At 44.9% G+C, this 15,546-nt stretch overlaps 1 protein-coding gene across 3 annotated transcripts in view; it reads right to left on the reverse strand.

The window, feature by feature from the left end:
* LOC128975743 (vacuolar protein sorting-associated protein 33A) overlaps positions 1-15,546 on the reverse strand; it is an 83,072-nt gene that overhangs the window by 8,056 nt on the left and 59,470 nt on the right. For 2 of the 3 annotated variants that reach the window (XM_054392768.1, XM_054392767.1), the window contains exons 1-4: positions 1,932-2,033; positions 1,762-1,827; positions 1,014-1,141; positions 360-549 (exon numbers count right to left, since the gene is read on the reverse strand). In XM_054392768.1, coding sequence (XP_054248743.1) covers positions 360-549; positions 1,014-1,141; positions 1,762-1,827; positions 1,932-2,033 — 486 coding nt within the window. Of the gene's footprint in view, positions 1-359; positions 550-1,013; positions 1,142-1,761; positions 1,828-1,931; positions 3,979-5,414; positions 5,540-6,010; positions 6,017-6,841; positions 6,892-7,653; positions 7,808-8,067; positions 8,186-13,271; positions 13,325-15,546 lie in introns of those variants that run through there. The other variant, XM_054392766.1, reaches the window with a different exon arrangement.

Raw genomic sequence — 15,546 nt, forward strand, 5'->3', positions numbered from 1 at the left:
GGCTGGCCAGGTCTGAGACTGCCCCCTCCTCCATTCTCCTACTGGCATTAGGCCTAGACAGGCCTAAGAGGCCTTGGATACTCCCCCACCGTTACCCAATAAGAGAGAGCATCTCTGACGGGGGCAGAGAGGGAAGAAAGAGGAAGAATATGACTCTGCAGATGGATTGATAGGGCCGCAGGATTTATGGGTAGCAATATGCCATTTCCTGTGTCCACCCCTATTGGGTGGGCACCTGGGACACCAGAGGTGTATCTCATGTAGCAGTGGCAGGGGGGCACCCAGCCTAAACTGCCACAAACCCACAGGCAACACAAAACCACACAGCGTTCTTCCTCAAAGAGGAGAAAAGCGCTCACCTTGAACGTGCTCTCAGACTCCATGGAAAGCAGATCTCCATCAAAGGGTATCAGGTCCAGGCTGTACTGCTCTCGGTGGATGAAGGATCCCAGCACGCCCTGCTCCTTCAGCCACTGCTCACAGAGCAGGCTGCGGCGTGGCACAAAGAGGATGTGGAAGTCCCTCTGGGGAGAGCGGCCCCTGTCTTCCCTGCAAGAATCACAGGCAGGAGCACAGCAAAGGGTAACTCAGCTGGTAACCAGCACAGACTGTGAGCAGGGGCACTGCATTCAGAAGACAAGAGAATGCCATGCTCAGTTGTTACTGCCAACTGCCATCCCTAGCTTTGTGTTGCAGAGTATTTTTCACCCAGCCACATGCCTCTGCAGCCACAGGCCTGAAAGCACGGCAAGGTGACTCAGTTTTCCTGTAGTGCTCAGAATCAAAGCACAACTCATTCCAGCTAATCAGAAGGAACACACCCTCTGCACTGCCAGACAAATCCCCTTCCCAGGGTGTCTTGCACCCCAACTCAAGCCCCAGGGGCAGCTGCATTCCCCATTTTGAGCCTAGATGTGATGAACCACAGTTCCAGGCCAAATCTGTCCCCTCCTTCATCAGGAGCCCCAGCCAGCTGCCCAGAAGAGAACCACAAGCGGCAGCATCCACTGTACCTAAGCACATTGTCTGTGATGATGTCCATCAGCTCCAGCTTGGGCCTAACGAAGAAGATGATGTTCTTGACATCAGCCTGGGGCAGGCGCCCTGGCTTGAGTGTGAACATCTTTTCCACCTCATGTTCCTACACAGGAGTAAAATTATTAACAAGCTGTGGGGAACTCCAGTGACAAGTGAGTATTATGCTTATCTTGAAATCTGTCTTCTAAAGTAATCTTTCTACAGACACCTGTCCATGGTTTAGATCTTTGATTTGCATGAAAGAGACCCAGAATTTTGGCTGTACTGTTCTGATAAGAACAGCTGAGGGAACTGAGGTTGTTCAGCCTGGAGAAAAGGAGGCTGAAGGAAGACCGCATTGCTCTCCACACCTCCCTGAATGGAAGCTGGAGCCAGGTAGGGGTCTGGCTCTTCTCCCAAGTAACAATCAATAGGCAAAGAGGATATCACCACAAGTAGTGCCAAGGGCAGTTTAGGTTGGACGTGAGGAACCCTTGGATTGTCAAGCCTGAATCAGGCTGCCCAGGGCAGTGGCGGAGCTCCCATCCCTGGAGGGGTTTCAAAGTTGTGGAGATGTGGTGCTGAGGGACATGGTTTAGCAGCAGACTTGGTAGTGTTTGATTAACAGTTGGACTCGATGATCTTAAAGGTCTTTTCTACTCTAAACAATTCTATGGTTCTATGACAAAGCCCGGCGGCGGAGGGACCCACTGCCACTCCTCGCGACCCTGTCGCGGCCCTTACCTTGAGGAGAGAGTACTGCGCGATCAGCCCGAACGGCCCGGTCAGGTACTCGTCCCACACGATGGCCTGCGGGAAGGGAGAGCGGCGTCAGGCCCGGCTCGACTCAGCCTGGCCCGGCGGTGCCCCGTCCCGCGTCGGTGCCCCGTCCCGTGTCCGTGCCCCCCGCGCACCTTGGAGCCCGCGCACTTGTCCAGGAACTCGCGCAGCTCCCTGCGCCCCGCCTCGCGCAGAGCCGTCAGGTTCACGCGTCCCGAGCTCAGGTGCGCCGCCATCGCCTCCCGCGCCGCTCACGTGACGCCGCCGGTCACCTGCCGCCGGTCACGTGATAGAAGAGGCGGGACTCGTGCATCTGCCTGGCACTGCAGCGCCCCCTAGCGGGCGCCACCTCACCTTTTGCCGCACCCTGTCCTGGTGGTAGCCAAGCCCCCGCGCTTGTGCATCAAGCTCTTCGGCTTCCGCTCGTCTGGTGACGCCAGCAACGTTCCCCGGCCATTACCGAAAGCCTGTTGCATCAGTAAAGGCATCCCCCAAGCTTTTCTTTCTATTTAGTCACATAGTACAAGGGATGTTTGTTCCCTGGCAGTCTGTTGCATTCTGAACACGAAATAATTCTCCATTCAGGGATTTGACTGCGAAGCAAAATATCTGCTCCATGTCGGCACACTCTGAAGTTCAGAGCTTGTTTTCACAGACTGTGGGTGCTTCCAGCAGTGATAAACACTGATATTTAGTTACTGCAAGGGTGGGCCTTCAGAAAGGCTCCTGCTTAGACTTTCTCCCGTGCAGACCAAGGCCACTGAGAAACCTTGTATGCCACCCTGGGGTGGTGCAGGCAAAAGGGACATAAAGAAAATAAAAAGGTCGTGCATATAAAAGCCAAGGGATCTTCTGCCCTTTCTCCCCCTCTGTGAGCTCTGGAACTGTTGAACCCAGTTCCTGAATCCAAGACACGAATCCCAGGCTGAAGCCAGCCCCGACTCTCAAGGGAGTTCAAAATTTGTTTTGCACACAATTGTAGAGATTTGTTTTCATATTAATATTGCATTTTTTTTGTTAGTGTTTTGTTAAAGCTGAGTTTTCTTTTCCAGTCCATGAGTCTCTTTCCCTTGTTCCTCTGGGAAAGAAGAAGGGCTAACAGAGAGCAAATTATTCATCTAGGGGCCAGCCCAACCCTCATGCTGGAAAGAGAAGAGAAAGATCTGAATAAAAACACACTTTTTTTTTTCCAAAATATAACTTTAATATATATATGCATATGTACACACACACACACCATACACACACTATAGAGAAGCTGAAAGAATGAAAAAAAAAAACCCCAGGACTGTCCCCGAAGCTGTTCTAGGTGTGCAAAGCATAGTGGTTGCTAAAACCACCACAGCAGCACCATTTCTTACCTGCTTCACGATTTCACATCTCATATTGTCCTCAAACCGACACCCAAAGCTCACTTTCACCAAGCCAAATCACAACCAAAGGAGTCAAGGAAAAAAAAAAAATAAAGATGAAACAATTCTCAAACCAGTCCAGTGTCAAAAAAAGCTTAAAAATCTAAATGTACAAATTCAGCCTTAAAATGGTTTAGTGCAAATATGAAAATTAACAGCATAATTTTTAAGGTACTTAAATAAGCTTTAATAGAACTATAGTGCTTCGTTCCTATACATCTTTTCCCATCAACAGATTCAACAGCATGGAGGCATTTCTTGTTAGGAGTGGGGACAAACCCAGAACCTGGGAAGAAACAGCATAAAGTCATTTGTTAAATCATTTATTTATATTTTGTTGAAGTTTATTAGGGAGATCAGGTATTTATTACTGGAGGAGCAAAATAAGTATCAATTTACTCATTCTGGAGTGGATGGGCAAGGGGAAGGGGAGCGAGTGGGTCTAGGAACGCTGTCCTTTTTCCTGACATTCAGCACAGACAAATGCTGGTGGTGTAAATTGTCCGCTGAGGACACAGACAGTCCACGCTGGTGCTGTGCGGCGCGTTAGAAGGTCTCGTCGTCGTTGCAGTCGGCTGTCCAGTGCCCGAACATCTCACAGGTATCGCAGTAGGGACGTTCTTCTCTCCTGCTGCCATGGTAGGCTGAGTGGGGTGTCTCCTCCAGCATCTGTGCCTGGGTTGGACAATCTTCGGTGTCGTGAAGATCAAAGCAGCCGCAGATATCGCAGAAGAGACGCGGTTTCTTCTTTGACAGGCTTTCCTCCTCACTGCAAGATAGCACCAGCACAAGTCAAGCAGGGAACTTCTCCTTCAGAAAGGTGCCAGGCTGCTGCTCTGCCCTGCCCTGCCCAAGAACCCCTCTTTGTAATCATCAAGGCTGGGGAAACATCATGATGATCACGAACAACAACAAAAAACCACCCCAAACCTCCCAAATCCCAAACCCCCTTCTGAAGATCTTCTGACATCTCGACTACCTGGCAATATCCCTATAATCCCTTGTATTATAGTATTTACCAAACTGCTCTAGGTAAATATTTAGAATCATAGAATAGAATCATAGAATCAAGAAGGTTGGAAGAGACCTCAAAGATCATCGAGTCCAACCTGTCACCCTAAACCTCATGACTATCTAAACCATGGCACCAAGTGCCACGTCCAATCCCCTCCTGAACACCTCCAGGGATGGTGACTCCACTACCTCCCTGGGCAGCACATTCCAATGGCCAGCCACTCTCTCTGTGAAGAACTTTCTCCTCACCTCCAGCCTAAACCTCCCCTGGCACAGCTTGAGACTGTGTCCTCTTGTTCTGGTGCTGGTTGCCTGGGAGAAGAGACCAACCCCCTCCTGGCTACAACCTCCCTTCAGGTAGTTGTAGACAGCAATGAGGTCACCCTTGAGCCTCCTCTTCTCCAGGCTAAACAGTCCCAGCTCCCTCAGCCTCTCCTCATAGGGCTTGTGCTCAAGGCCTCTCACCAGCCTCATTGCCCTTCTCTGGACATGCTCCAGCAATTCAACATCTTTCCTAAACTGAGGGGCCCAGAACTGGACACAGTACTCAAGGTGTGGCCTGACCAGTGCTGTGTACAGGGGTACAATGACCTCCCTGCTCCTGCTGGCCACACTATTCCTGATGCAGGCCAGGATGCCATTGGCTCTCTTGGCCACCTGGGCACACTGCTGGCTCATGTTCAGCTGCTGTCAATCAGTACCCCCAGGTCCCTTTCTGTCTGGCTGCTCTCCAGCCACTCTGCACAAATACAGACATTATTTTAAAAGGAACACACCTGAACTCCTTTCTCTTTTCCCTGGAAAGAAGAGATCCAAAGTCACAATATATCAAGCAGGTTTTTGTTCTGCTCCTCTGGACTGGATCTCCCCATCCCAGTGCAGCTACTGGCCTCTTGAGAGCAAAGATTCTTCTACTTAACTTGGAAAGGGCCAAACTCAACCAAGTCTAACACCTTATATGTTATGATGCATCAGTGTGTGTGATCTGTAACTACAGAGGATCATTTTGCATCAGCAGATACACCGCAGTAATGGACCTAAGAAGAGGGCTGGCCTGAATCACTAAATACAAGAGAAAGCTACATTTGTCCTTCCCATTGGCTGAACATAGGCTGGTGCATTGTGCAGTGATAAGTGACTGCTGCCAACAGGTGCCCAAACACAAGCCAAGGTTTCCTGTAGGATTTGTACCTGTCGTAGTTATTTATCTCCTCTTCATTGCCGTTGAGGGCTGCTTCACACATTCGTTGTATTTTCAAGTTCAGTTCTTCATTTCTCCTTTGCAGATCCACTATCACGGAATTGAGGAAGTCAATCTGTGATCATCAAGAACAAGGACAGTCAGCAGGGTGATGACTGCACTTCAGATAAGGCGAGCAACAAAGGAATAACCCTCCAGCTGACACGTGCAGATCTGCATGAACCCTTACTACTGGATATCTGTTACGGAGAGCAAGCAGGGACATAGAAAACATGGAAATGAGCTTCCCAAAGGGCCTCCAAGACCCTTGGTATGACTTCTGGCCAGGGAACTGGTAGTTCTGCCCAGCCAACACATCTGAGACATTGGTAGGTTTCAGCCCACCATTCAATACATGGAGTTCTTTTTCTAATGCAACATTTTGAACACAAATCACATTGGGTGCAGTGTGGCTGCTGCTCTGAGCCTGCAGTGCTGGTGGATACTCTCAGAGCTACACTGCAGCACCAGTGCTGAATGTCATCAAATAATGCCTGGCTAATTAACACAGTGGATAAAACAAAGGAAGGCAAGAAGCAGGACAAACCTCATGCTGATTGGAAGGAAGGGTTGTCAGCCGCAGGTGAATTCAAGGAGGCAGAGAAACAGGAGAAGGTTGGTGATTAGTATGCATTAAATACCGTACTTCTATCTCTGTACAGACTAGAAAGGACATTTTTTTACCAGTGACTAACATCAGTGATTTAACGAAGAGTTTTACAGTGAGCAGAAGGTGTTTCTATTCTAACGATGTTTCCCAAGCATGTCACAGACCACCAGTCACATGGCAGAGCTTCACATGCCCATTATTATAACCATACTCTCTGATACATGTTGTCCCTACTACCAAGCACATGCTGACTGAGCAACTTGCCCCACTATTGTTGAGTAAAGTTCTGCAGTTAAGAAGCACCAAAGATCAACATTTCCAACTGCAGAAGCTCAGTAGTAGCATTGGAGCTCAGGAAGCCCACTTCTCCGCAGTGGCAAGCACCACAAATTCAGGTGGGTCACACCATATTCCTTACTTACATCCAAAGAACCTTCCAGAAAGAACACCAAGGAGCAGTTTGAGTGTGTTCTGCTGGGCTGTACCTCACCAACAGGCTATGAGGTCAAACCTTGCCACCTTTGCCTTCCTCCTTGTTTTCTTCTGCTCCTGAGTGAACCTGAATGACTTTTCCAAGATCACTCATCACTTGGTTCTTATTATTTCCTGCCATTAATATTTTTCTTCAGAAGCAGAAGTTTACAAGACAAATCTACCCATTGTAATTCTGATGTACAAAATCCAATTAGGAACTGTCTTTGGAAAAGTATTTCCCTCTTCCCACAGACACCATGTTGGTTTTGTGTGTTGATGTTTCAGATCAAATACCTGTTTCTCTTTTGCAATGTCATCTTGAAGCAGATTAGCAGTAATGTCACCTTTAAAGAAAAAAAAAAAACAAACAAGGTGTAAGTATCCAGTAGTCTGAATTATGAAACACAAAATAGCACAGTCAGAGACTGCAGGAGTCGTCTCTGGTCTCCAGAATGTCTTATTGTTGCTGCTTTCTGGAAGCTCACTCTATGCAAGCTTTAGTCAGGGTGACTCCTTTAGGACATGTTTTTGACCACTATATTACAGAAATTAATTAAACCACAAAAGGTGTATGGGTGATGGCCAATATTGGCAGATGGGCAAAGGACACTTCTCTCTTGAGAGCTGAGGCTGCGGAGGTAGGAAGTTTAAGAAGCTCAGCATAGGGAAAGCAAGAAAATCTGAAGCGTGGGATTCCCACTCCTGTGCTCGGGTGGTGGGTTTGTTATGATGCCTGCATGTTACTTTGCAGCTACAGCAAGGAAAAACAAAACCAACCAGTCTGAGGGAGGCTTTTGTGCAGAAGCCACACCACAGACAGGATGAAGTTCTATAAAAGGCTTATGCAGATTTCACTTCATGTGAAACTGTCTGCACCCTGGTGTCAGTGCGGTTAACTGGCAATGGCAGCAGCTGGCACATTTTGCAGCTGGACAGATTTCCTTTATTTATGTCTAATGTGTGTCCTACAACAGGGAAGTCACATTTCTCAGGAGGTCCAGTTTCTTAAACCTCCTTCTAAACACCTGGTTAACAGCTGCAAAATTTGACAAGGTTAAATCTGAAGGCAGAGCCAGCAGAGAGGCTCCCTCCCTCCTCTCTTTTACCTGAGGAGCTACTTAAAGGCTGTTCGTTGTTTTCCTTGAGTTTTTGCTCCAAGTTCTTCACCTTTTCCTCAAGTTTCAATTTATCAGACTCCAATGACTTAACCACTGACTGCAAGGTTTTTGCAGAGGCGTTTTCTCCACGGAGCACTGTGATCTGTAAGAATTATTGGAGAGTGCTTAGGCCTCCCAGAATGAAACCAGATCACCAAGGCAACACCTTTAGTGGCAAGGGCTAAAAGGGCACCAGCTAGAAGTCACCTGAGTAGGCACAAACATCTAAAGATTTAGTTCTAAGGTTTAAATACGCTAAAATAAAGGAATTAACCAACTCTTCAGCAGGAAGCACACAAAGCCATGTGCTTCTAGCCATAACTTAATCCCAAATGAAGAATCATCCCACTGTGCTGCATTTACCTCATTTCTGAGCTTTTCCAGTTCCTCATCTTTTTGTGTGATCAAGGCACTAGTAACATTGATGGATTTTTGTAAAGATGCTCTTTCGTCATCAATTTCTTTTTTTAATGTTGATTCTCTAAAAAAAAAAATACCAAATACCAAAAGTCACCTAAAGAATGGGTTTAGAGTCACCTAAAGAAGTCTATTTCAAGTATGAGCCTACTGTAAGAAGTGGTTCTTGGAAAAAAAAAAAAATCGATTCTGTACTTGACAAGGATTTTATATCTGAAGAAAACATTTCAGATGTTACAACTGTGGAAACAAAGCAAAAAATGTTACCTAGGTAGAATATGCCAGAATCTGCTTAGCATCGTATCCATTTGAATTTAAAGGAGCAAGTTAATAGACTGGGGAGATACAGGATAAACAGTCACATTGCACAATGTTCCACAAAAGCTAACTCCAGAGTTTTGTTACTTCTTGAAAATTACTAACGAGCAACAAAACACACATGCAAAGCTCATTGTACAAGTTGTCATGCAAAGCACTGATGATGCTGGAAATATCAGCTGGTCCTCACTAATTTCAGTGGCATCATTATTTCCTGAAACACGTACTTGGAGTTTCTGGGCCGTTATCAATTACTGCTTCAGCACAAACCCTTGTGGGATTTGTGTGAGATTTATGGAAGAAGAGTTAAAAAGCAATCCTCCAGGGCAGGTACAAACCCCTTCTGTGTGCTTATGTCCACTTCTCCCAACCTTTTTAGCTGATCTAACAAGAGAGAGAACTGCTTGATCCTAATTCCTGTCCTGACACTGATGTTAAGGCATCACAGCTATGACATGCTATGAGTGCTCCTGCTATGTCATACAGTACACAGATGAGTCACTGTCCTCTGATGTGAGGATATTGTTACAAAAGCTTGTTACCCCACAATCTGGGTTTCCTTTTCTAGGGAAGAAGCTGACTTTTCAGCACCCCAGCAGCTGCCTGGCAGCTTTCCCAGTTCCATGCAATTCCAAACATTTTGGTTTAGATGATCATGGTCTCAATGCCACAGTGAGCTGCTTCGGTTCTTACTAGTTGAGGGTGCTGAAGACAAACTAGGCTTCATTGTGAACCCACTACCCAAAACCCATGGAGTAGTCAATACTTCAAAGATACCAAGTGACATAAGGATTTCACTGAAGTAAACTATACTACATTCCCTAAGAACTGGGTGTGGGATTGAGGGCAGAACACATCCTTGTGGGATTTGTTAGTTTCAGATGGAAAAGCTTTCACATCCACAGAGTCTACAGTTAGTGAGAGCCATGATACCCAGCCAATGACACAGTAAATCTCACCCACTCAAGGTAAATAGGAAACTCAACAATGAGAGCACAATTAATGCAATTCTTTCATTGTTAAGATTATGCTTGGGGATGGAGACAGCAAGTGGAGAATCTGGGGTTTAGAAAAGCTGATGCAGCTACCAACTAAGAATCAAAAGGGTGGTTTTGGCTTTGGTATAGTTTTACAATGAGAGAATTAATATAACCAGAAACACAACAAATTGCAGACTGCACGATCTTGCCCTGAAGTACAAGTTACACCCTGCTAATAAAACTCAAATTTTTCAGTTTATCTTTTAATAGACCCAACTTTAATAGATGTCCTCACCAATCCCAGTTCAGCAAAGCACTAAAAGCATGGCAGCAGCCTGTTCCTCAGCAGGGTTACACATGTGCTCCAGCCTAACCCATGCTTTTAAACACTTTGTGGAATTGGATCAACAGCTCTGGGTGGTGGTGTGGGAAAGAAACATGCCACCACATTTCCACAGCTCCCCTCTCCAGTCCACAGTGGCAAATCCAGCATTTACTTAAGGCTGGGGAAGTAAGAAAGTACATTTAAGTTGCTGCTTACAAGCTCTGCTCTACCTGAGACTTCACCTGGGCTTTGCTTTGCTGTAGGAGAGCAAATGGAAACCCCAGTGACTCATCTCATGTTCAAGAGCTTGTTACTTAGCCAATGTTTCCATTTTCTGGTCAGATCTGCACCTCAGAGATCAAGACCAAATGTGTGTTTTGTACAAACATGGTTAGCTTGCCATTTGTTGGGCTTGGTTTCAGCCACCATAGCACTTAGATGGCTGAAAAAGGCAAACACTTTCTGAGCATAGAGATACTATTTGCAAATTCAAGATAGGAGTGTAGAATACTGTAACACAAGGGGAGAGGAACAAGAGAAGGAAAGAGGGGAGAAAACAAGAGGAGGGAGAAAGGTCTCTGAATTGTAGCATTGGGCTGTTTTTTTCCAGGACAGTCTCTCCAGGAACTGTGCTTTACAGCTCCAGCCAGAGGCCCTTGAAATTGTTGGAACTGGAAAGCCTACAAATACAGTAGGGACATGTCACTACTTACGGATACGTAAGTGTGGATCACATTTAACTTCCAGCATCAGCCGAGTCTGCCCCAGCTTCAGTAAATGTAAAGGAGCATGTGTGGAATGTGGAGTAACTACCTAGTGATAACTTGCAAGAAAAATTTGTGAGAACCACTTTTTCAGGAAAAAAAAAAATAGGGAAAATTATTTGGTGAACTTTAACTTTTCCCCTGCCAGCTCAAGGCCAAAATATCCGTGTGACAGCAGAGACTAAAGAAGACCAACAACAGAAGGGATGTTGTCATTTCACATGCCATGTTAAAGTCACCTTCCTGAGCAAGTTAACCCATGTTTTGAGTAGTGTGTGGAAGCCGTGAGAGAGAGAGGCTTTTGTTTTGTTTTGACACACAAAAAAGTAAAATAAATCACCCAGATTCTTCCCTTACTACAAAAATAAGAAATTCTAAGAATGAAGCAAATACCTTAAAGTGTTACTGGGCAAGCTTTAAAAATGCAAGATAACAAGAACCACGTTAGAAACATGGAGTAGAAATGCAAAATACTGTAAGGAAGAACTACATGTGCACCAAGAGGCTTTTTTGTTTTGGTAAAAAATATAGACTTTTTTTTTTTCTTTATCTGTATCTATAGAGCTGAGTGTTTTACAAAACAAAAGCAAGACACCAAGGGACAAAGGCAGCCAAAATATGTACAACAACTTTACTTAAAAAAAAAATTATTTATTGTAACGTGGATAGACTTTCTTGAGTCTTACCATTAAAGACACACAGATATAGCAAAGGAAGCAAGGGTAGGAAAGGGAAGAGAGAGGAATGAGATGAGTATCGAGAAATAGCGCACGCTCAAAGACAGTAAGACAGTTAACAACCCACAGTGGACCTCGTGAGCTGAGGTAACACAGAACCCCCTTAGATTCATAACCATCCAGCTCCTGACACTCCTAGTTGGACCATTTCATAGAGGGAGTTGCTAAACTAAAGGAAGAGAATTCATGTGGGTGGAAGGAAGGCGAGAAAACTACTGCTAGGGGTTTGTCCTAATTGAACCAAAACGTTTTTTTTTCATGATCTCAGATTCTTGAGACAAAAGGAAGAAATTGTTGTTCATCTCACCACCAACCTCAATTGGCTCTTCATTCAGCCTAACTTATTTTGTTAGCAACTAATATCATCTGCAGGCAGATTTTGACTCCTCATGGCCTGCTGTCCTTCAGTGACTGTTTCTGTCACTTATTTTATCCTTTCTACTGGAGTTTATTCAACACTGTTGAGGAATGTCATTAAGCCAGTCACAACCTTGGGCATCTCAATGTAACTGACTGAAGGTCAAGTAACGTTAAATTTCACCTAATGTAATTATCTAGATTATTTCAGGCAGCTCATAGAGTAAAACCAGAAGGAAAATCAGAGGCACACATCTTTTTATAATTTACTGAAGAATTTGTCTTTTAAAATGTATGTTATGAAATAGAACAACTGGAGACACACTGAATGACTCTCTGGTCTCCACTCCTTCCTTCCTTTTACTCAAGTAACTTTCAGGAGTTCCACTATTTAAAATCCACATTTTAAAACACGTTAAATAACAGGCTACCAACAGCTGTAAACTGTCAGCAGCACTGATAGCCTCCTTTTCCCTCCCTTCCCCCACATCTCTCCTGCTGGAGGGGACCCTCAGTTGGTGGAACCATACTGATGGATGTCAAACAGCCTTCGTACCAGATAAAGATTTCCCTCCATAGATTCTCCTTCGCCTCATCTCAGGTAACTTACATTTATGCTATTCTTGAGTGATCCAGTTTGTAAGGCTGGTTAAAGCTGGAGGTTCAGCTCTTCACTTGCCTCTCTGTACAAAACCTGACCAAACTCCTACTACATTTCTCTGAGGAAGCTTTATTTTGTGCCATGCCCCATGTACCTGTTGTCCTTTGGAAGAGTGAGAGATACAGCAAAGCATGACCCACCTCCCAGATAACAGATTCATAGGGAATGAAAAAGGGACCAGTGCCTAATCCTGAGGAGCTAAGGATGTGCACAGATACCACTCACTGTTCTTTGTTCTGACCATTATAAATTCAGGACCTTAACAGGGGTTGGTTGTCTGTCCTGAAATACACTTGGTGTCATGGAGAGCTGTGTTGTTTTCCAAGGATTTATGTAACTACTTCTGAAAAGCCTACATTTTCCTGAAGACATCATGGCACTTAGCCAATCAGCCTTCCATACGCATATTGCAGGACAGTAAATTTTGTACTCAGGACCATTTACTGAAGGGCACAGTTTACAGATGGATGCCCCAGTCACCCAGGACAAATCTCCTGGTTACTTCAGAACAGTGCTGAATGAACTGCAATAACCACTGCCACAAAGCAGCTCGAGAGCCCCAGATGGTGACAATCATCCACTGAGTGCTGCTTTTAGTTTTATAATAGCAATCCTCAGCAACACTGTGGTTTTCCACTATTCTTCAAGACCTTGATGGGTCAGACCTGCATGATGCTTTTTTATCAGACTGAGGGACAGTTCAACATTCCAGAACAGACTAAAACCAAACACTAAACTGATTACTGAAAACAAAAAGAACTGCTACAGCACACCAGTTGCACAACCAGGAGGAAATGGTAAATACCACTGCTCATATTAACACAGTTACATTTCCTGCTCACTGTTAATGAGGAAACTGTGGAAGACACCATCTATAATCCAATGTGTGTAACAGTCTCAACACTTTTAACTGTGATACAACATTAAAAAAAAACCCTTTTCTTAGTGTTGACTTGAAGTGTTCTGTAGGACTTTATAGCTAAACACACATCAGAACAAACAACTTACCTCTTTTTCATCTCTAATAATTGGTTATTGAGTACTGATCTTTCCTCTTCCAGCTAAAACACAAGGACAAAAAAGACTACAGTTAGTACACTAAGGATTGTTTCCTTAATATCAGAGAATCATTACCATCGTGAAACAAATGTGGGAGAGGTCACCGAGCCTAAAAATCCTCAGAGACATCAATTTGTGACTAGAACAACACACACAACCAGACATAAAGCGTTCAGTGACCTAGACTATTAGCTAGTGAGGGGCTACTACTACTTTACATAGGTATTTTCCCCTCCTATGCACACAAGAGGGATGTGAGATTTGTATTTCCAGGTCCCATACACAAGCAAGAGAATCAGAGAACACTTTGGGCACCTAGGTGTTAAATTTATTGACGAATTACTGGATTTGCTGCTGTTTTAACCTGGATAATGGCAGTGCTGTTCTGTATTTGTTACTGTCCCATTATTTCGAGATAAATTATTGATCCTGTAAAGCTGTTGGTTTGGTATCTGTTACCATATCCTGAACCTGTAACTCAGCAGGGCCTTAGCGCTAGTAAGGCCTTCAGCTGAAAACATTGTTGCTGCAGGTTCTTGGGGTCGAAACAGACAGGCACAGGTAGGTTCAGGAAACACAAAGCAACCAACCACAATTTGCCTAACAACAAAACTGTAAAGGCCCAGCAGAGAAACACTGGGGTAACTGAAGTTCTGATGAGGTTAAGGAATTCAGTATTTTTCAGGCCAATTAACCAGTGTTCACCACCTCCTCCTTTCTTCTTACTCAATGGCCAAATGTAGCAATTACTGCCCTGCAGAGCTGCTTAGGTAGCAACTACCTGTGCCGTCGCTTGAAGGCAGCCTCTGGATTTCACAAGCTTTCAGGGTTCATTCCCAAGTTTAGCAGGCATACATTTACGATGGAAACCTCAGAGCCTTAGTGAGCAGCAGCAAATGGTCTCTTACTACCTACTTTCATCACTTCGCAGACATTCAAGTTTGGCACAGATAGGCAGAGAAAACATTAAGCAAGTTGCAATGAGAAGGAAGCTTGTCTGCCAGCCTCCAAGTCTGGAGAGATAAATGGTCTCCTCCATATTCTCTGACAGCTTACCTTCTCCTTACATGTACTACAGTGTATTAAACCTTCCCAGTTCAAGATTAATTGGTAACATTCTGCTGGGGCCTAATCAGACTTTATTGATGTGAAAACCAGATACTAGAAGAGTGTAGAGAGACTTACATTAACAAGTCTTAAAGAAAATCAAATTGTCCCTCTCAAGGGAAGTGACCACTGTAAGACTGCAGAGCAGCCACAGCACTATGGGGTACAGCCAAATTTTTCCTGCAGGCAAGTCAAACCCAGCAAGTTCAGCAGCAGCAAAAAGTATATACCCCTGCTTCTGAGAATTTTTGTCTGCTTCTTACACAGAGGCAGCCCCTCTGAACTCCTGACATCTCCACAGACTGATGACAAAAAAAGAAAGGAAGGAAAAAGAATATTAAAATTCTGAGAAATGTTTTGCTTGCAAACCCCAATGATCTGCATGCTATTGAGCTGCTATTTTATATAGCCCTTCTCCACTTCAGACTCACATTGCAATTTCTTCTCCAGCTGTTTTTTTTTGGACTGCTCTTCCTCTACTAGCACCAGAGTTTCTCTGTGGTCACACTGTGCAGCACTAACCTGGCTACATTTCACAATCAAACTGCTTTGTTTCACCCCAGGCTAGCTTAACTTCTGCTGCTTATGCTCCTGACTGCCACTTGCAATTAGAAAATCCTCATACTGCTGTTATTCATCCTTTGGCCCCCCCAGAGAGGCATGATGCTCCCCCGTGCCGCCCCCCCCCCCCCTTTTATCAGTTTCTTTTAGGAAAAGGTTGTGGTGCCTGCTTAACTTGGAAAACCCTTCAACATTTGTGGAGTGCTCCAACACTGTGAGTGTAAACCCTGCATTTCTTTTCTCTTTCAGTTCCCTGTGGAGATATGAGTGACACTTGTACAGACCAAGACAGAAGCAGATTTAAAAGGGAGAAAGAGTAGAGAAGATGATGTTAGGGCAGTTGTGCAGCTTCTAAACACTTGTTGCAGCTGCATCAGCCATGGATCAAACCTTGATCAGCTTCCTTGTAGAAGAGGACAAAGGACACCCCTTCTCTCATCAGCATTGCCCCAGGAATCTGCTCACTCTCTGATTACCCTCAAGGCAGACTTCTCACATACCTTTAATAAAAGATGGATCAGCTGAGTGAGTGTTTCCACACTTTTTCCAATGAAGC

The sequence above is a fragment of the Indicator indicator genome, chromosome 26, assembly GCF_027791375.1.
Source record: "Indicator indicator isolate 239-I01 chromosome 26, UM_Iind_1.1, whole genome shotgun sequence".
Taxonomy (NCBI): Eukaryota; Metazoa; Chordata; class Aves; order Piciformes; family Indicatoridae; genus Indicator; species Indicator indicator.